This window comes from Poecilia latipinna, unplaced genomic scaffold (assembly GCF_001443285.1).
Source record: "Poecilia latipinna isolate Pla-1442-1.1 unplaced genomic scaffold, P_latipinna-1.0 Scaffold16, whole genome shotgun sequence".
Taxonomy (NCBI): Eukaryota; Metazoa; Chordata; class Actinopteri; order Cyprinodontiformes; family Poeciliidae; genus Poecilia; species Poecilia latipinna.
This window is the reverse complement of record NW_015112632.1, coordinates 213,454-234,349: the sequence shown is the minus strand read 5'-3', so window position 1 is coordinate 234,349 and position 20,896 is coordinate 213,454. Positions and strand designations below refer to the sequence as shown.

At 37.1% G+C, this 20,896-nt stretch overlaps 3 protein-coding genes across 6 annotated transcripts in view; 1 reads left to right on the top strand and 2 right to left on the bottom strand.

The window, feature by feature from the left end:
* The window catches only part of exd3 (exonuclease 3'-5' domain containing 3), a 51,406-nt gene extending 49,737 nt beyond the window's left edge, over window positions 1-1,669 (bottom strand). For 2 of the 4 annotated variants that reach the window (XM_015033787.1, XM_015033813.1), the window contains exon 1: window positions 1,564-1,669. The gene's annotated coding sequence lies outside the window, so the exon portion shown is untranslated. Of the gene's footprint in view, window positions 1-584; window positions 691-1,083; window positions 1,113-1,563 lie in introns of those variants that run through there. The other 2 variants (XM_015033804.1, XM_015033796.1) reach the window with 2 other exon arrangements.
* Window positions 1,670-1,776: 107 nt separating this feature from the next.
* Window positions 1,777-7,760, top strand: cdc37l1 (cell division cycle 37-like 1). The gene is made up of 7 exons (XM_015033824.1): window positions 1,777-2,120; window positions 3,338-3,637; window positions 3,735-3,828; window positions 4,054-4,169; window positions 4,501-4,623; window positions 4,737-4,907; window positions 6,879-7,760. Exons 1-7 carry the CDS (start codon window positions 2,016-2,018, stop codon window positions 6,996-6,998), a joined length of 1,029 nt encoding a protein of 342 aa, XP_014889310.1. The 5' UTR covers window positions 1,777-2,015; the 3' UTR covers window positions 6,999-7,760.
* Window positions 7,761-9,208: 1,448 nt separating this feature from the next.
* Window positions 9,209-19,513, bottom strand: ak3 (adenylate kinase 3). Its single transcript, XM_015033834.1, has 5 exons — window positions 18,742-19,513; window positions 14,811-14,930; window positions 14,375-14,547; window positions 12,382-12,500; window positions 9,209-10,550 (listed from the first exon to the last, which is right to left on the bottom strand). Exons 1-5 carry the CDS (start codon window positions 18,887-18,889, stop codon window positions 10,439-10,441), a joined length of 672 nt encoding a protein of 223 aa, XP_014889320.1. The 5' UTR covers window positions 18,890-19,513; the 3' UTR covers window positions 9,209-10,438.
* Window positions 19,514-20,896: the final 1,383 nt, after the last annotated feature.

The following is a 20,896-nucleotide window of genomic DNA, read 5'->3' as shown; positions in this document are numbered from 1 at the left end:
AAAAAACCCCAAAAAAAGCAAAAAAAAATATTTTGTAAATTTTAAGAGGCAAAAGGAAAAAAAAAAAAAAAAAAAAAAAAAACTGTGGGAACAGAAGCCTGAGAAAGGGCAAGATGCCAGCTGGCTCTAAAGTTTGATTTCAGGCTGAGGATGTTTTTAAAGCCTTAAGTCTGGTTGTTTCTCTCTGACTGTCTGCAGGCTTTGGGAGGCCTTTGGCAGCGCACTGTCTTTGCTGCACGGTATGAAGACAAGTCTTTTTTGCCTGCAACGCCACCTCGTGGTGAGGAAATCGTCCTAGTATTTTCTGTAAGCAAGAATTAGCTTGTCTGTCACGGGTATGTCAGACATTGTGTTTCTTCGTATTGGTTTCTAGCCTTTCCGGAAACAAAGGCATAAACCTTTACAAAGTCCGTTGTTTTTCAATTCGTTAACACACCTGTGTCATTATAAGCTAGCTAAAAAGCCTGATAGCTAGGTTGACATGTTTTCACTTCAACACTCAGTTGTTTTAAACGTGTCAACCGGCTCAAAATGGCTTCATTCCAACAGTTTAGTAATTTCATTATTAAGCTAAATAGACTCACCACTGGCTAGTTTGCTCAGTTAGAAATCGTCACGCAGACTGGCAAACTGTCAGCCTTTCTGTTTCTCTAGCTCACTCGCGTCTGTAAGGTTCCAAGTTATCCCTGAGTTTGGTTTTGCAGGCAGCTTTTTCTCTTACACAATTATTCACATTTTGTAGATTTTTCAAGTCCAACAGATCTTGAATGCTATTAACTTCAAATAAAATTCTTAAAGAATATTATGGTCCAAGCCCATGCATGTTTTAATACTTTAAAACGACAATTTTACCAAAATATTTTCATATACATGCCTGTGAGTCCACATAAAGGTAAAAAAATTTTGCTACCCAAAGTCAACCTCCCACTTCTGGTGGAACGTTATAAATGCAGGCAAACGGAAATCGACTCTATGTAACATTGTATATTCATCCTTAACAAGCCAAAAATAAACTTGTTCTCTTCTCTGAGAAAAATAAATACAATACAAATGAATATGTAAAATCTAATTTTTTTTAGTTACTTTTTTAATAGAAAATCAGTAGATTTGAGTTTATGGTCCAGTTTGTGTCCCTTATTCTTATTTCTGATTCATTTAATCTTCCTATTGATGGTCGTAATGCTTTAATTTCAACGTTACTTTACAACTTTGCTTCACTTGCCAATTCACGATAAGAACACAAATGAAATATCAGAAGCTCAGAATGGATGTCAGAGCCAAAATTGTAATAAAATTCACCAGAAGATCTGGAACTGGCGGCTGATGCTATTTTTTTGTTTGTTTGTTTGTTTTTGTTTGTTTGTTTGTTTGTTTTTCCACCTTTTTGACCCTTTAACCACACTACTACACATTGAGACTAGACATTTTAATAAGTTAAAATCTATACTTAGAACTAAGCTAAAAAACTAAAACAACCCTATTTTGGTCGAAAAGTTTTTGAAAGGTTTCATCATTTTGCAACGTAATGATTAACAGTACCAAGAACAAAGTGTGAATACTAACCTGAAACAATGTAGGTTCTTTTTCACAATTTTGCTAATTGCACATAATGAAAGAGAGAACCACTAAATTCCACGAAGCGACATTTTAAATTCCCCTTGACCTAATGAAAAGCTTACTAGAAATAAATAGAATCCTGGAGAAACCTCTGACTATGTCACGTGGTACATAGTCACGTGACATAGTCAATCAATACGTCATGTCCCAAAACAGCTGCAGCCTGCTTTAGTTGGAGCAACGGTTGTTGTTATTGTTTGTAGCGCCGACATACTGCTATCCTGAATCATATTTCCACTTTTACTCCCTTGGCTTTTCAGGTCGCTATTTATGTCTCAGATAGCCGTGGCTGACAGCTGAGCATAAAGAGGCAAAACTGTGTGGGATTCCTCAAACATAGCTAGCATAGGCTAGCACTTCCAACGGGCACGGTACTCTTGAGAGTTGCTGTTGTAGTTATGGCGTGGATGGGACATGGAGCTCCGTTTCATACAAACGATAAGCAGAATGGCGACCCAAATTCGCCAGCGAGGGGTTTAACTGGTGTCCATCCCAGCCAACAGGTAATGAACTTTTAATGCTAATTATTAGCTGAGGTGTTAGCATTCAACTTTATTTCCCACACGCTAACATTCATTCAGAGTAATTAAGGGTACACTAATTTTACATTAAGAAGTAGGTAGGTCTTTTGGGTAAGCCCTGTTTTTGTGACGTTTGGTGGTCTGAAGTCTTTCAGAAAGAGTTTACAGCACTTAACAGCTTATTTGCTGTGTTATACGAGCAGTTAACCTAAATCAAAGACAGCGTTGTCTACAAACGTGTGCTGTTCTTCACTTTGATATTTATTTATAAGTTCACATGACAATAGAAAACGTGACAAGCAGACGAAATACATAATTGGTGAAATCGAATTTCACAAACTTCCCCCATCTCTGATCCATCCACATCACAAATCATGAGCACACCTCTGTGGTATGACAGTTGCAGTCTATAATAATAATAATAAAAGCTGTTTGGTGCCATAAAGTGATTGAAACAATCCAAAGGCTTACAGCAGAGCTCTTATTTATTTTTGCTCTTTTATTCTATATTTGTATCCATCTCACTTTTATCTGTTCTGTATATAGATGGCCCGTTATTAGAGATGCACGAACAAGTCGCCCAAAGGTTGGGATTAGATCTGGATCTGTTCTGATCGACGATCGGCTGGTTAAACATGGCTCCCCATGATCATGGCTCCCTATGACCCCCCCCCCCGCCCCTCCCCCAAAAAAAAACAAAAAACTATTTGTTAAAGGCATCAAAGCTAAAAAAAAAAAAAAAAAAAAAAAACAAACTTCTAACCCTAACCCCTAACCCTATCGAAGAGCTTATATGTTAATGTACTTATTTAATGTCAGTTAAAGTTTGGGAAGTTACACTTTGATATGTAAATGGAGATAAATGTATGATAATCTTTATTTTGGGTTGATAATTACTGCCAATCATAGAACCTGAACTGAGCCACTTTGTTTTTTATTCTGTTATTTATGATCGTCATTACTAATAAACACAGAACTATAATAAAATTCAGCCAGAAAAAGCCTGATCATTGCAAAGAGCGGGTGTAATTTTCTTTATTTAGCTTAACTGGCAGTGAAATAAAGCAATATACAATATTACAAGTTAGGGCTTAAGATGCACCTTTTCTCTCTCTATGAACTTCATGAAAGATTAGTTGCTGCGTCTGCTCATGAACTGTTTTGAAGTAGAATAAAATCCCTTGTTGACATCTTTCCAGTCACCGTCGTCCCACCTTTGTGATTGCCCCATGGCGTCACTCTGCCAGAGCCAGCAGCGCTGTGTGAAAGCCTCCATCGTTTCCAGCTGGCGGCTGGCTGAGGCGCAGGATCAGATGTGCTCTTTGGGGGTCCACAGCTCTGAGTCCCTGGAACAGGAGCGTGCACGGACCCTCGTCTGCCCGACTGAGCTCACAAACACAGAGGAGGAGTGGCGTCGCAAGGAGAGCATGCTGGCAGGCCCAGAACCCAGTCGCAGTCCCGTCCTCGGTGCCACTGGAAGTTGGGACGTTTTTGATAAGGTGTATCATAGAGAAAAAATATGTCATACTGTTGGAAAAAATGCTTTTTTTTTTTACGTGTTGGTATAATTGTTGTTTTTTTTGTTATTGCTTTTAGAGTATTATTAATTTGCACAATCAGCCTGTGGAAATGGATCAAGACACCTGCAAAACATTTCTGCAAAAATATGAACAAGAGCTCAGGCATTTTGGTAAGTGAGGCACTCACTACTAAGCTTTTGTTTTGAAGTAAAGGATACTTTCCTTTCTTTTTACTTGTTCAGGCTAATCAAAGTTCCAAGTTCCAAGCCAGTTTTTCCCAAATTTGCTATTATCCTTTTCTGCATATTAAAAATGTCTAGACTGTCTAATTTTCCAAATTTGTGTTTTCAGTCTTCAATAAAGATTTTTGATAAAACATGACTTTCCTGTCTCAGGTATGTTACGGAGATGGGACGACAGCCAGCGATTCCTCTCACACATGCCGCAGCTCATCTGTGAGGAAACGGCAAATTTCTTAGTCCTGTGGTGCATTCGACTGCAGCAAGAAGGGGTAATATGATGAAGGTGTTATTTTGACATCACAGAAAAAAACTCAGAACAACTTCAAAAGTCCTGCAGAACTCATTAGGCTGATTCAACAGTTATAAAGAGACTAAGCAAAAAGATGCTAAGGTGATTCTTTGCTTTGCACAAGAGAATCTTAAACTCCTCTCTTATAACCATTTGAAACTTCCCTGAGATTTTCATCACTGTAGTTTCCAAACAAGAGGCGGTGCATACTGAAATAAAAAAATAAAATAAAATTGACGTTTACAGTTCAGGAGGTCAAACATATATTAAACATAGCCCTTTTAATGCTAATTCTGTGTTTTATCTTGTAGAAAGAAGCATTGATGGAGCAGGTGGCGCACCAAGCCGTGGTTATGCAGTTTATCTTAGAAATGGCCTCAAATTCTCAACAGGACCCTCGAGGCTGCTTCAGGCAATTCTTCCACAAAGCGAAAGTACGCCACAGACAGTTTATATATTGTATAATGTATCTATATCTGCTATCTTTATACCGCAACTATGACCCAAGGCTTTATAAACAAATATTTGACATGTTGTCGCTTTGCAGGAGGGACAGGACGTCTACCTTGAAGTCTTCAGAGCAGAACTTGACGCCTTCAAACAGAGAGTTGAAGAATATGCAGCTAAATGTAGAAATGACGTTTTGAACGTTGATCAGCAGAGCGTCGACACAAACTGTAGACCTAACACCAAAGTAACAACAGACTTTATATCACAGGTGAGCACTGCTGGGCTCTCAGGCGCCACTCAATCGTGTGACTTCTTGTAGTTACCCTGTTCAACTGATAGATGGCACTGAAACGCAGTTGTTTTAAAATTAGTACAAGTTTTGCCAAAAATTGCCAATTTTTAAAAAATATGTTATTTTATTATTATGTTATTATTATTATAATATTTGTTATTGTCAAAAAATGCTCAGTACATGTTCAGTTTAGTGCATTTGGCTGCAGATCTTTTAACAACTTCTTCCTGAAAAAACTTCTCATAGTAAAGTTTCTCCTATCTGCCTGAGCTTCAGTAAATCAGACTTTTTCGTATTATGAGGTTATTTAAAATTAGACTTGCAACTATAAATGGAAGTAATATGTTTTGAGCTACAAATACTGCACATATAAGCAGAATAAAAATATATTTGTGCACATTTTAGTTATACCTGAAAGATAAAATAACAGTACCTTCATCCTAGACAATATTTCACTTTTCATATTTTATATTATCCATGATAAAAAGGGGGAATACATTCTGTTAAGTTGTAGTGTATTGACTAATATTTTATGAATGCTGTTTTTTACTAATGTACACACAATATATTGTCATGGGGGAAAAGAAAGTACACTCTCTTCCATGTGTAGAGTTTTGTGCTTCGGCTCATAATAAGGATGATCTGGTCTTTACTGGGTTTAAAATGACTGAAATCAAACCTCAGTGGAACCACAGTGTTATTATTTACTGAACAAAGAAGAATGCGGTGGACCTCTGCTTTGGTTTCATCTTTGCAAAGGACACTCTCCTAGAAACCTCCTTCTGTTTTTGAGCTGAAAGTTTGTGTTGCTGCATTATTATTTTTAGACAAAAAAAAAGATAATGTTCTTGCCATCTTTTCCAACCAAACAGCATTCAGTATTTTTCATATTTTGGTCACTTTAGCATGCAAACTGAGATCCGTGTTAAAGCTGTGGGTACGACTTTTAATTTCTCAGATAATGGGTAATCTGAGCTGGACTTGAATATGCTGGGATTCCAATTGTGTTTAGTTTTTCGACACCACTTTAGTTTTGAATATTCCGATGTTTAATTTGGGAAAAAAAGTACACAGCAGAGTCTGGTTTTTGTATGTGTGTGTGTATTTTTATTTTAATTTGAATGATTTTTTTTTTTAGCTTGAACGAAAAAACAATGTAAATAAAAAGGTTTTTTTTCTCCTTTGTGCTACAAATCCATCTAAAGTATCTTGCTTTAAAGTCAAGGTGTATTTAAAAACATATATGTTACATATTATTAGATATCCCTGTAGTCTTTATTATCACTTAAATATCTCAGTGGACCCATTTCACCTATTTTTTTTTTATTATTATTATTTATCTTGACAATAAACACATCTGTTTATTGTTATGGATTTATTGAACAAGTCTTTTTTTCAGTTGGAATTCACTCCTTAGCTAATTTTGACACTTTAAAAAGCAAATTATAGGTTTTCAAAATATAGAAACAAATGCTTGTAATCCAGTGATGGATTAAATGCTCTCCTGTTGCTTTGTTAATTGGAATTTTTAACATTTAGACATTTTCCTTTGGTATCTCCAAATAACCAATAATACGCCAGTTCTCCACATTCTATTCAGCGAACCTTTTCATCGTTTCTTTGAAAAGGCTTTTGTAAGCGAGGTAGAGAAAGGGGGCCACAAAACCCCCGCTGCTGGCCTCACAGCTTGATTAGCAGCCAAACATTTACTCCGCAATAGAAAATCCTGTTTCTCAAGATGGTTGAACTTGTTGATGTTCAAGCTGGTCCTGCTTTTGGATTTCAATGTTTTTATTTCTTTATCGTGCCTCACGTGGCTCTATTTTTCGCCTTTTCTAGTTGTGTAAAATATATTTCAGAGCTATATTTGTTGGTTTCAGCCTATGCGATACTTGCATAATTTATTGTCTCAGCAATTTATTTCTTTTTCTTGCCTTTGACTTCTAGGAGGATCCTGAATTCAAGATGAAGCACTGTTTAGAGGCTGGACTGTGGACAAATACAGGAAAATGGACAAAGGACGACGCCACAGAAACAGAAGACATCCGGATGATGGAAATATCGTAAGGACTGTTGCCTCGACTCCTGCTTTCCTCCCACCCCACTCGTCTGTCCACATAGGAACAATCTTGAGTTTGTAAGCCTTCATCCAGAGCAGCAGGCTGAAACGGCATTACAGAGCAGGAATAAATGGAGACATGGTCATCCTTTGTGTCGCATCTTTCAGCAGAACCAGGAGGAAGTTATGTTTTGCTGATGGCAAACATTTTTTAACATTTCATGTGCATTTGGCTACTGCTGCAGAGTGTCCTGCTAGCCAATAAATGCGTATGCTACGCTGTAGTGTAACCTCCTTTTTTTTCTCAAGATGAAACCGCTCTTTTGCTGTTCTTAAAAGACAAAGAATTCAAAACGTACAGAGAACAATTAATGTGAAAATCTAAGAGAACAATATCTGATAAATCAGGAGCTTTGTGATTTGCTAAGCTGGGGCAGAAATGTAATTGGATGTTGATGATGTAAAGGGGGGGGGGATGCTTTGAATTAAGTTTATTATCAGCCTGTTTGTAGACAAATCTATATGTGTAAGAGTTTCCCAGCTAAATGTACCTTATTGACATAAACACCATCATATTATGTATTACAAATCATGTGCAGTACAGGCCTTACTTCTCCAACTTACTCCTCTGAACAACCTGGATTTTTTTCTTTTCTTTTTTTTTTTTTTTTTGCCTTAACCTCACCTACAAGGAGCAGTTAAAGTTAACATGTTAAATGAAACACTTGTTTGTTGTAATGTGCAGAGGAAAAATAAATAATGTGGTTACAGTGTTTTGCTATTTATTTTGTCTAATCACCACATCTGTTTTGATCAGGTTTTCTCCCACTCTCACTGCTGATCTCTCAGGCAAAGCTGCTGCAGTCAGTCTGGACTGGTGCGCCGGTGTACCAAAACCAGTAAAGAAACATTTCAAGATAGTAACTTTTGCCACCAAGAGTCACCTGTTTTATGTGGTTTTGTGATATTTAAGATTTATAGTTGAGACGGCAAGAATGCTGTTAGCCATCACTGGCTTTAAGTTGTTTTGAACACTTGTGCTGTGCGAACAAGTGAACAGCTGATGCACTTTAAGGATTACTGCAAGTAACTCCCACTCAAAACGTATCCCGGCATGCTGTCCAGAAAGGTTTAGAGTCTAAACCTTATTTAATAAACTGAATTTAAGCATTTCATGCTGAAAAAATACAATATACAGCATATTTTTAATTTACAGCATTCTTTACAGATGACCTCATGCTGAGTCTATTTCATTAAACATATTTTTGGACAAAAAACACTTTTAGACAATTCATATAATTTTGCATCTTCATGTGATTTATTTTTTTTAATTTCTATTTCCCCTGAACAAATGCAGACTTTAGCATCGGTTGTTACTAACTTCCATTTTAAACATGTCACCAATTGTCTCCATTTTCTCATCGCTGTGGAGCTTTTATCTCAATAATGGGCTCCCGTTCTTCTGTTCCCATGGTAACAATTTTTATGATCTTAACAAGACTGCATAAAACAATGTAAAAATCTGCTGAGCAACACCATCAGTGAGATGGGTTTTGGAGTTAGGGGAATGCCATTTGGGACTAAAGGCAGATGCATGATGCGTTGATTTTTGCAGCACCGTTGTCGTCTCGCCTCAGAATCCTTATTTCCAGCATCTGTTCTGCATTCAGCTGATCTTTACCACTACATACAGAATGACTTAAATGCATCAAAACTCAATAATGTGCTGTGGTCGACTGTTAATACCTTCTGTTGCCTCTTTAAAAATAAAGGCAAATTTTTTTTTTACATCAGTTCCATGAGTCATGCTTTGATACATTTTGACTCAGATCCTGTTACTCGGCCTCCGCGGAGCAAAGCAAAGCTTCTGCCTGAGAGGACTGCATTGATACAGATACTAAAAGAAAAGAAAGAAAACATCCTGAGCATAACATTTATTATTGAAATGTTTGTCTAATTTTTAGCGTCCTATTATGATGCTGGAATAAAGAGGACATTTGTTCAAAAGCTCTTTAGACATTTACCAATCAACCAAAACAGAAAGGGAGTTGTGCATGATGTCTGGTTTTGGTCAATAAGTGTGCATGTGGACCATTGACGCTAAAATTGCCCAATGACACAGAATGACAGAATATTAAACTGCAGACACAGAAAGAGGCTACATTCCTGCTGTGAAAGTCAATAAATGATAAACAATGAAAGAGAACACACGTTGTCATTCAAGTGTACAGTACAAGACATTTATTGTGATTCATAAATATCTGAGTTATATATGAAAAGATGGCTGTTGCATTTAAACAATGCATGGAAGTGTTTATAAAACCAGAATGACCACATACAATACACTGCACAGGAGTATCATTAAGGCTTTTTTTTACAGGGTAAACATTCAGAACAATGTGCAAAAACTGCAAGCTGATACCTTCTGACAACATTTGACCCTGTATAACATGTGTCCATGTATGTGTTCATCAATTTTTTCTGCTGTCAGGTCAGACTAAATAAATGCCAAATATCGCTCACGAGGAATATAGTCACAATGAGGAATGGACGAGGAAATTTATAAGTGGAGTGCTTCAGAGGCATCACTTGTAAGACCTGAGGTGGTTGAAAGGAGCTGTTATGCAACACATTTCTTGTAAGAATTGTAAAAATATCCATTATTATAAATGTCCATTTATAAATTATTTAAATTGGTCCATGATTAGAGGAAAACAAAGTGTTTAAAAACCCAACCTTTATCAAGCTGAATAGCAGCAAAAGGCACGTGTGCATGTATGAGAATCAAACCCAACAGCATGTTCTGCTTAAAGGAAAGAGCCACTGCAGAAGAAATGGGCCACATTAGGCTGATATGCACATTTGTTGTTACACTACAAAAAAATAGCTTCCTTTCCAGGATTTATGATTTAAAAAAACAACGGCTGCTGCTGCTGATGTTTAGCTCATGCCAACAGGTTGTGTGTGCTGGGATTACATTTAGAAGAATTAAACCTGGTTTTGTTCATGCCACAACAGCTGCCGTGGTCCTCCTGCAGCATCTCGTGCAATCTGGCCCCTTCATGTTGTGCTCCTGCAAAACTTCAGGTTTAGATCAGCTGTTAACTTATGACTTCATAAAGGCACAAAGTGGACACACTAACAGCAAATGGTTAAAAAGGTTTTGCACACACTCGTCTGAATTCTCCTCCCCCAAATTATTTCAACAACACAGAGGTTTTAAGAACATATATAAAAAAAAGAAGACTGTTTTCTAACATAGGTTAGTAGTCTTATTCTGCTTTTCGTAAAAGAGCCAAATCTTCATTTGCAAATTTAAGGGCTTTACCTTCAATGAAACATAATTCCTCTATGCTCCACCACTATTTACATGCTGCATTTTTGATTGGACGGTGCACAGTTTGGTTTTCCATCAGTAAACTTGAGCCGTTCTTGGATTTTGCTGAGGCTAAGCAGCTCTTTGACTGAGGGAGGAGAATTTTCTGTGGAGAAAAGCTTCGACGTGCGGCCATATCTTGTTGGTTTCTGTTCCCGTAAAGCTCTCCAGCACACCTTTACTCCTGGGAAGAGAAAAGTAAACACAAACTCAGAAAAGAGTATTTATAAAGGCTGTCAAAAGCCAATGCACACATAATGCAAGCTTTATACTGATAACACAAACAAATCTGCTTGCACAAGTGTGGAACTAATATTGTTGAATGATCTTTTAAGGTAATTTTAGTATTTAGTCCTCTTAAGTTTACACCTGCCATCAATTCAGGTCAACCTCAAATGAACTTGAGCTGTGACAAGAGGATTTCCTGGGAGTTACTCATTTGAATCCTTGAGCCAAAGCACCGCTTTTACAGACAGGTTACACTACAGCAAAATAATCTTATTGTGCAAAGGTGTCATTCAGGAGCCAGCATAATTAGAGAGGATCTGGAACAACAATAACATTACAAAAGCTGAATGTTGTCTTTTCTTCCAAGGACAGCATTCTGTTGATGGAACTGAGGATTTTGTCAAGTTGGTAAAGGAAAAAATTGACTGGAAGAAGTCTGGCACTATATGAAGAAAGGATGATCTGTTTGTTCCTCCATCCACAGATTGTAGATAATTTTCAATATTAAACCTGAGTTTCTCAAGGCAAACTGTTTGCAAACTGCCAACAAACAAAAAGAAGAAGAAGAAGAAGAAGAAGAAGAAGAAGAAGAAGAAGAAGAAGAAGAAGAAGAAGGCAGTGCGCTTGGAGGACCAGAATCTTAGATTCACTTCATGAGAGGAATGATTTAAGTTTACAAATGACCTAGTTTGAGTCTAGAACTAAATCTGTCAGAAAATCTGTGAGGTCAGATGAAGAGGGTTGTGGAGAAAAGATATTCTCACAGTCAGTCTGATAGACCTGGAGAACGGATAAACATTACCAACCCAAATAAAAAATGTTAAAAGTCTGGTTTCTATTCATAATTGTTGTTCAAAAAAATAATGAGTAGTATTTATTCAAGGAGTCTTCGACTGACTACAGATGCATGCCACACTTTTCAGATTTCATGTGTTTAAAAAAAAAAAAAAAACCCGAACTGTTCTTTCCGCATTATGTTGGTTAGCCACATATCATATCTCAATAAAATGCACTGAAATATGTGGTTGCCACATTACTGTACGCTCAACATGTTTCTGCTTACATGTCATGAGGAGGAACAAAATCTGAGCTGAGCTGAGCTGAGCCACCCCGTCCCGTAGTTCCCTTGGAATGTGATTCTTAGGCAGCTACTCGGTCACTGGGAGTAAAGAGGTCAGGGTTCATCAGCTGTGACCTTTCACCTACATTTATGCATTTTCTTTCCTCGACTACTTGAAGCTCTAATGCTTCCAACCCATCCAGAGATAAAGCTAGAGGATTGTAATTATTCAGATAAAGCAAGCGAAGCATAAATAGACTGTATCCTGGGTGCAATTCTTGAGAGAAATTATTTAAATTGCCATAGTTCATTCAGCCGTTAATAAAGACAAACTTGTTCCTCACTTTCAGTGCTCACATGACTGATCAATGTGTGATCGTTTTTCCAGGATAAGAGGAGCCGATTGTCTCTGGTTCTTCCTTGCTAAACTAAATGCAAATAAACTTAAAAGACTCAAAACCTCATGGAAGAATCACAAAATCGAAAAGGTAAATGAATATGTTGTGTGGAAATTGTTAAAGCAGTCTGGTGAGTTTTGTGTGGACATTAGAAAAGCTTCTTCAGTGCATCTTAAAAAGGTAGCTGACAAAGTTAATTGTCAGCAAAAATGCCAGATATTCTTTGCACACGTTTTGAAAAAGAAAAAGAAAACTACTGATAAAAATAATAATTGCTACATCATCGATTCTAAACTGAACTATCTGAATTCAGTTTACGTTGCAGCTACCTGTAGAACTCCAGGACGGGTTCTGTCTGGGTTTCATAGGACTTCAGTCTCCGTGTGACCGTCTCCGGTCTGTCGTCATCTCTCTGAACCAGAGGCTCTCCTGTCACATCGTCCAAACCCTGGAGAGAGGACGAGAAACACGGTGGCACTTTATGTACTTATTAATAACAATTAGAGTGAGTTGGGTATATTTGAATAAAGGTGCAAATTGTGGGTGTTGCTGCAATTCATACCTAACATTTCTTATATCTTAGCATAAAGGTGTGTAATTAACAATAATAACTTAATAATGAAAATTAACTTATTTGTTTTTAACCACATCATTTATTTATGTAGTTATTTACTTGTGATGCCAATAATAATATTAATAAGAGCATAATTATTCAATTATAATTTGCTAATTTAATAAACAAAAATGAATTTTCATTCATTTTTTATTGTTAATGTTTTCAACCATTAAATGATTAATATATTAATATCATGTATTGAATAATTTACCATAATAATAAGCCAGAAATGTTGAGATATAATTTTTTTTATATATGCAGAGAAGGAAAATAAGGGTTCTGAGATCTTACTTTTCCAAGTCTTATTGAGCTAGAATAAGGAGGAAACCACTGCATATTCAGCCTCTTTGACCAAACTCCTTCTGTAAATATTTCCTTTGCCAAACGGGAGCACTAGAAGCCAATCATGATCCGCATACGTGATGCTGCTCCACAATGAACAGGAAATCTTGACATGTGACCAAGGGACCATAAACTATAAATCATCTATCAGCCTTCAGCTTCTAATTGTGTCTCATTTCTGTTGCTTTCGATCTGAGCCTGAATTTGTTTCTTATTTCCCATTTCAATCAGCTATCTGGAAATCTGTTTTTTGGAGGCGGTGTCTTCTACTTCTCCCATCTGTTATTTCAATCTGTGGCAGCTTCTTCCACTTTTGTTGCTCAAATGCCGTTTCACACCGTAATGTTTTTTTTTTTTTTTTTTTTTTTTTTTTAAGCAGAAGCACTAATTAGAGGCAGACCCCTGATTTTGTCATGCATCATAATATCATCTCTAGCACTCATACTGCCTCTAGGAAAAAAAAAAAAAAAAAAAAAAAAAAAAAACTATTTGAACCATATTTCCAAATTTGAAAATTACAGTGTTTTACAGAGGGTTCAATGCATCGAGCAATAATTAAGCAGTCATTACTGGCACCCATGGTAAAGATAAGAAAAAAAAAAAACATATTATGAATGGAATTGTATAAGCTTCCATAAAAGTTCTAGAAAAAAAAATTAAGTCAATTCAGTGGATATTTTTTAAATAATAATAATAAAAAATAAAACACCATAGACGTTACCTTTTTCAGCCAGTCTTCAAAATGGGAAAGACAAATGAACATCTGAATTCAGTTGTAGCCTTACTATTTTCTACAGTCAGAGCAATAATTAACCAGCTCAAAAAAACTTGAACAGGATTAACAAAGACACACTTATATTTGACAAGGTGGGGGAGGGGAACGTTCACCAAGTTTACATGACAACCATTTCCTTCAAGTCTCCAATTGTTTCCCTGGGGTGATGTTTTTTTTTTTGTTTTGTTTTTTTTTTACGAGCTTACCATCCCTTCATGTCTCATTGGATCGCTGGAAAGTAGAGGCATGTGTTTTGCTGTTCTTTTTTCCTCTCCGTATTTTACAGTCAAGCTTTTAACAAGGTCAGATTAAGTTGCCATGGCAGCTGGGACCTGCTGAACCATTTGTCACTCTCCTCTCTCTGCTCCCACCTTTATTCCACCTTTATGTTGTTTTGGGTCAACACTGCTCCTGGTCAGAAATCAAAGTTTGTTCAGTCTGCCTCTGGGAATAATTTCCCACAGATCCGAAAGGAGCTTTTCTCAGAAATGACTCTACTTTTCTCATATTTGGACATAAAATGTTTTTCCCCTTGGTCATTTTTATTAATTGTGGAGCGAAAATCATATGACAGAGAGGGGATACTTACAGGAACTTTCGGTGGGTTGAAATCTGTATTATAGACTCTGCCGCTGGGGATGTGAGTCCAACGAGAGGTCAGCCTTTCTTTGATGGTCTGGAAAGGGACATCCAGGTTGATGACTGTATCTAAAGAGAAGGCATTATCGAGAGCCTCCGCCTGGGACACAGTCCGAGGAAATCCTGGGAATAAAAGACAGATGAACAGACGTGAGGAAGGCAAGCGAACCAAGGGGGGGGGGGGGATAAAAAACAAAATCTCCATACAGATAAGTTACAATAAGGCAGCGGCTCTCTTGAGTGGTTTATCAATAACTAGAAATAACCGATGGTGGCTTGCTTCACACAGGTCGTGTGATCTCAAACAGCCAATGCCGATAACGTGTTCCCCCTGCTATAGTTTCCAAGAAAAGAAGCGAACGAAACAGACAAGCGAGGCCTTGTACCGTCAAGCAGCCAGCCGCTGTTGTCTATCTTCCTCAGGTCATTCAGGATGAGACGGGAAATGATGTCGTCAGGCACCAGCTGTCCCTGATCGATGCAGGACTTCATCAACAGGCCGAGCTCTGACAATGAAGATGGAGATTTGCGTGTTAGAGAATGCTCTCTTTTCTTTTCGTGACTTTTTTTTTTTTTAAATCAATCTCAAAGCTTATTTAAATTCTTTGCAAGGACCTGGAAAAAGTATTCTATCATTTGATAACACGTTTTCCCACCTTTTGTCACATTTTAAATCTGTAATTAGTTTTACAATTCAGACCTCTTTCTTCTGATAATTAACATCAAGAGTCACTTCTTAAGTGGAGCCCACCTGGATCTACTTTTCTCATGGGAAATGTTTTCACTTATAATTTAGTTATGGCGACTTAGCTTTAAATAAACAGTTTTAAATTGTTTCACAATTCACAGATTTTTCATGTCACAATTTTACTCCGTACCACTATTAAATCTAAACAGATATTTTTTACAGTATAAAGTACAGATGCACTTTGAAGTCCTCAGAGAGAACATAAGTGAACAGACAGATACATGTTTAAAGCAAGTTTAGTTTATCAAACGATATATCCAGCTTTGAACATTTGACGAGCACAGCAACAGAAAATGGTGGGGGCAGCATCATGCTAAGGGATAGATTTCTTCCCAATGGTTAGTGAAGCTAGTCGGAGCTTACGGGAGGATTAATGGAGCTAAATACAGAACAGCCCTGAAAGAAAACCAGAGCCTGCAGAAATGGAGATGGTTCACTGTCCAGCAGGGTGATGACTCGAAAATACCACAAAGGTACAAGGAAATGATTTGTATCAAGGCATATTTATGTGACTGAATGATCCAGTTGAAGTCGAGACATAAATTATGCACTAATTTATCTTGCTCTGTCACATATAACTCAATAAGATTAAAGGTTATGGTTGCAGGTGGTTTTGGCATCAGAAGCTGCTGGTTTCCAACAAATATGAAAGGTATTAAAGTCACACAGGCCAGTGGATTTTTTTATTTTTTTAAAAAAAACCTCTTCTCAATATAGCTAATACAGAGATCACAACTCAATTCCAAGGCACACAAAAGGACAGCTGTTACTATTTTCAGCTGCTAAGGAGAAGAAAGCTCCTAAACGGTTTTTTTTTTTTTTTCAATTGAAGCTTCAGACCACAAACAACCAGCCGTTAATCTGGCTCCTCAAAACCTTGTCAAAACAAACAGCAGCCATATGGTCCTTTGACCAGGATTTAATTTAGTAATTGATGACTTCAGACCAGTCAACGGCTTTAGGAGACATTACCATGGTTGGTAATATGACTTAAAGCTCTTCACAAGAACAGCTGAGGTTTGGATTTATGGCTTCAGACCCTATGCTGAAAAACGTTCCTGCATTTTCACCAAAAAAAAAAAAAAAAAAAAAGAGAGAGAGCATCTCTACATCTTTTAAATGCAGAGGTTAAACTGCATTTAAAAGATGGATTTGTGTTGCAGCCAGTTGGCACAGATGATATTTCACCACACCAGTGTAGGAGAGAATAAAGTGGATCGAATGACACCAAATTATGGTTGAAAACGCTGGAAAACAATGATTGGAGTATGGCTTCACAACAAGAAAAGTGCACATTACACAACTCAAAGTGCACAAGCAAAGACGTCACTTAAAGTCTGCAAACAGAAAAAAGATACAGAATTCAGGAGAGTCAGAAATTCACAAATTTCTATTTTGAAAAAGCAAAACAGTCCAAAGCACATGGCTACAAGCTGTAATTTGTTTTGACTGGTATAACAGATGGACAAAATTATTTATTAATGACTCAAAGAAATAATGATCAGTGAGTGACATGATTGTTTATGTCTTCATTATTAAAATTGCATACAATTATTTTTAAGTGATTTGCAAAAGTGTCTCTTTTCTACATTTTTTTATTTTTATTTTTTACCATATATCCATAAACATGAATATATGGTCTTGCCAACTGTTGTCGCTCTAGCTGCGTGTATGAGATCACTCTCCTCCAGAAAGGTTCAACATTCTCAAGTTGTTTAGTAACAGCTTTTCTCCCGGTATTTCCAGTATTTAGCTTTGTTCACCTTCCCATTTAACCACCTTCCTTTTCTGGCACGATCCACGTTTCACAGTAGAGACGGTGTCTCTACAGTGTTACTTTTCCACCACAAATAGCGTTTTTCAATAGTTACAATGGCTGCTTCTCTGATTAACGCTCTCCTTGCCCACCCTCTCAGATCAGGTGGACGGCCATGTCTTCCTGTGCTTGGATTTGTGCCACAGTCTTCCCATTTTAGGGTGATGGATTGAGCGGTCCCCTGGGAAAAGCTCAAAACGTATGACATTGTTCTATAACCTAATCCTACCTTAAATCTCTCTGCAGCTTTATCGCCGAGCTGTCTGGTGTGTTCTCTGGTCTGCACGGAGCTGCTTGTTCACTGATCTCCTCTTGCAAACCTCTTTACACAACAGCAGCATTTCTACTGAGATGACTCGTTTTACTATGAGTCTTTTGATTGCAATTTAGTTGCACTGGATTTTTTTAAAGAGGTTTTTACATTAAATATGAATAATTATATTAAAATATTCTAAAACAATGTTTTTACTTTTAAGTTTGTATTGCATAAAAACCAAATGACAAAAGGACATTTGAAAGTGCAAAGGCTGTGAATAGTTTTGCAAGGTGCGAAGAAAAGAAAAAAAAAAAAAACAAAGCAATGAGAATGAAGGACACTGGGAAGGTGAAACCACTTTTTTTCTGTCATTTTCACTCGAGGAGCTCAGAATCCAACTGAAGGAAGTCATTTTCTCACAAGTCTTGCCGAAACTTCCTGACTCTGCTTCCGATGTGAGCATGAAGCAGTGCAAAAGGTCAGACTTGACGATCGTCACAACAGAAGCTCCTGAAGGTTGTTTTCTCTCGGCTTTAAGGAAACAGGTCAACGACCTGCACAATATATGTCTTTTTAATATCAGTGGCATTGATGCAAGACTTTCTCTACTGTAATGGAAAGAGTTAGTTCTAGGAAAAGTCCCAAACCAAATTTGCATTTCTCTGAGAATGATTAATGAGACCCTGTAGAACAATCAGGCTGGCAAAAGCTCAGCAGTTAAAGTCAGACGACTGGAGAGCAAAATTCAATCAGCCACTATTACTACTTATTTAATGAAACTAAATATCAAAGTTTGGTTTACTCAACAGAAACAATCCTGCAATACATAAATGAGGACTGACTAAATTTAACCCTTAAACTTAATGCATTTTTGCAGAGTCGACATATTTAGTCCCTATGGCCTTCATCAGCAGTTTTTAAACTTTAAGCTGCAAAACTTAAGACAGACTGGAAAACTGGGGGGAGGGGAAGGGGGGGCTAAAATGCACCATTTGAAATTTGCAGAAGACTCCTGATTCAGTGCAGATATGACATCTTCTCTGCTCTGATAATGATTTCTCTGTCGTGCAGTTGTTATAGAAAGCTTCTTTATCACCAATCCTCCTTCCCAGGGAACAAAAGTTCACAGTTAACACTTATCTTTACAGCTCTTTTTTTATGTTCCTCCAAGGTGAATTTAAGAAGAAGCGACCGCCTTTCAAAGTTCAGGTATTTGGTGTGTTTGTAGTACAAACATAAGAAGGACACCTTCATTACACTTACAAACCTGTTTGACTTTAGATTAACAGGGGGGAAAAACTGTTTTATGCCACTGATCTGTGGTATGTAGCAGCAAGATAAGAAATATATACGGGCGGTGCTCTTATCACAGCGTGCAGAACACAAATGTCTGTATTCCACAAAATTAAAATACAAGGAAAAGTACAGCAGAAAGTACATTGGGTTTGGAAATCCTATTCCTGCTTAAAGATAAATATGCTTGTGATTTTAACTTACCTGTTTTATCCTGGATATTGGCTCTTAAAATGTCCCCACTAGACATGTGTTGCAGTCCAAAACTTTTGATAATGCGCGCAGACATCGTTCCCTTCCCCGATCCAGGAGGTCCCATGATGACAGCACGGATCACTCTCTGCAGAACCATAGTTCCCAACAAAACTGCAGCAGGATTCTGAGGAAAAACTCCCGTGTGGACTGCTCCAACCAGTAGTTTCTTACAAACTACGCAACAATGGGGCGAGTCTTAAAGCAGACAGTGTCAACCCTCTCTCTTTTCCTTGAGCTCCGCTTAAGCTAAGAGGAAGAGGAGGAGGAAGGGAAAGAGGAGGAGAAAGAAGACGAGAGCCAGCTCAGCCTGCAGAGGCAGATGGAGATCTGCTCAGAAGGACGACGCGCATCGTGCAGGAAGTCCCACTCAGCGTGTGCAGAAACTGTCCGTGTCACTGCATTTGCTTTAATGGCGATCCATTTATTGTATAATGCGGTTATATAATTGGTCTGCCCGGTAAAAGCTCTTTTTGGGAAGGAAACGTTGACTAATCCCTTCAAATCCTCGATGCCTTTGATCGGACAGAACTGCAGCTTTGGAAGGAGGTTGCACTAAAAAGTCCACTTGTTAAATCCCATTCATAAGAATTATTGTTGAATAAAATATAAAAGTGCTGCTTAAGCTTTTGTTTTGTATTGAACGCCTTAAAAATATTGTTCTAGCCACGCCCATTCAAATTTAATGAATGGTTAATCGAGACAGCCTAGTAACTCGGTGGCGGGTGCGCTCCTTCACAGTCATCCGGGGGATGGCCCGGGCAGAAGTAATGATGAAGTGGAGTGAGAAGGGTCTTCTTCTTAAAGGGATAGTTCATCGTTGTTAAAATTAGGTCCTAGTAAAAGGTTAACATGTTCGAAATATGCAACTGTGTAACTCTACTTTCATCACATCAAGCCGAAGCTTTCCCCCACTAGTGACAGGAGCTAAAAAAAAAAAGAAAAAAAAAAAAAGAAAAATTAACTTTTTTTAAAAACTACTCCAAACCTCAAAAATATCACAGCAGTTGATGCGAGAAAGGTCAGATTTTAAATGATATGGACCCATAGGCTGCAGCAAGTTTTGGTGAAATATCCACAAAGGACAAAAAAAGTTATCAATGCAATTTACCGTATATAGTCCTACAAATTGGTGTTTAATAATTGATGAATGGTAAATTATGTCCCTGGCCAGTAGCTCTATGTTGTCCCCAAATTATTTTACAAAAACTTTATAATTTTCTAATTGTTAAGTCGTATTTATATTAATAAAAATAAAAATAAATAATACAACTCATCTGATGAGTCTATGAGTTTTATAAAGTGCAACGTTAACAAATCACACATTTCGTATAAAAAATCCCTTTAAGCCATTTTTAAGGTGTGGCCCATGATGCAAGCACTATTTTTGTTTTACCTTTGTTTATATACAGAGGTCAATTGTGGAGGTGCATCACCAATGATACACATGCAGAGATCAGAATGTCATTCATTTCTGGTCAGATCTATTATGAAAGTAATGTTCTGTACAAAGCAAAGGAAATGTGTGTAGTTTGATTAAAAACAATTTCTTGAATTTTTTTGTGCTTTTTTTTTTTTTTACTTTACTGTGTGTAGTTACCCTGACCTCAAATCCTCTCAAGACAGTTTAAATGTTCATAAAATAGTGTTTGCAGAAAGTACTTTTGAAAATTTGTTGTTTAAGATGGTAGAAATCTGCACCCACTTAAGATAACTTTTTTTTTTTTTTTTAACAGGAAACCGAAGTTGTATTGCGAATCGTCAGTGGGGTTGAGTGCAATTTCACAGTTCTTTTGGTCAAGAACTAAATCGATGCTCTTCTCTTTCAACATCTATATCACATTGATTTGTTAAACATTAACTATTCTATTTATTTACTCTGTAGTAAATAAATAAGTTTACTCTGTAGTAAATAAATAAAATAGACAATTTAATCATCGGTTATGAAACCTTTAAAAACATTTAAATTAATTTAAATAAAAAACATAAATAAACAAAAATCAATTCTGGCGTTGTACTGGCAATTCAAAATTATATTGGTACCAACAATATAACAAAAATTCTTTCTTCAGAATAAAGACACACGATTTTTTAAATATATATTTTA

Excerpts from the sequence above, each read along its gene's own strand:
- cdc37l1 (XM_015033824.1), top strand. The coding sequence starts at position 2,016 with ATGGCGTGGATGGGACATGGAGCTCCGTTTCATACAAACGATAAGCAG. Across the intron at positions 2,121-3,337 it reads GTGTCCATCCCAGCCAACAG|TCACCGTCGTCCCACCTTTG; the intron begins GTAATGAACTTT and ends ACATCTTTCCAG. Across the intron at positions 4,908-6,878 it reads CAACAGACTTTATATCACAG|GAGGATCCTGAATTCAAGAT; the intron begins GTGAGCACTGCT and ends TTTGACTTCTAG.
- ak3 (XM_015033834.1), bottom strand. The coding sequence starts at position 18,889 with ATGGTTCTGCAGAGAGTGATCCGTGCTGTCATCATGGGACCTCCTGGA. Across the intron at positions 14,548-14,810 it reads CAGCGGCTGGCTGCTTGACG|GATTTCCTCGGACTGTGTCC; the intron begins GTACAAGGCCTC and ends TTTTATTCCCAG. Across the intron at positions 12,501-14,374 it reads TCAACCCACCGAAAGTTCCT|GGTTTGGACGATGTGACAGG; the intron begins GTAAGTATCCCC and ends TCCTCTCTCCAG.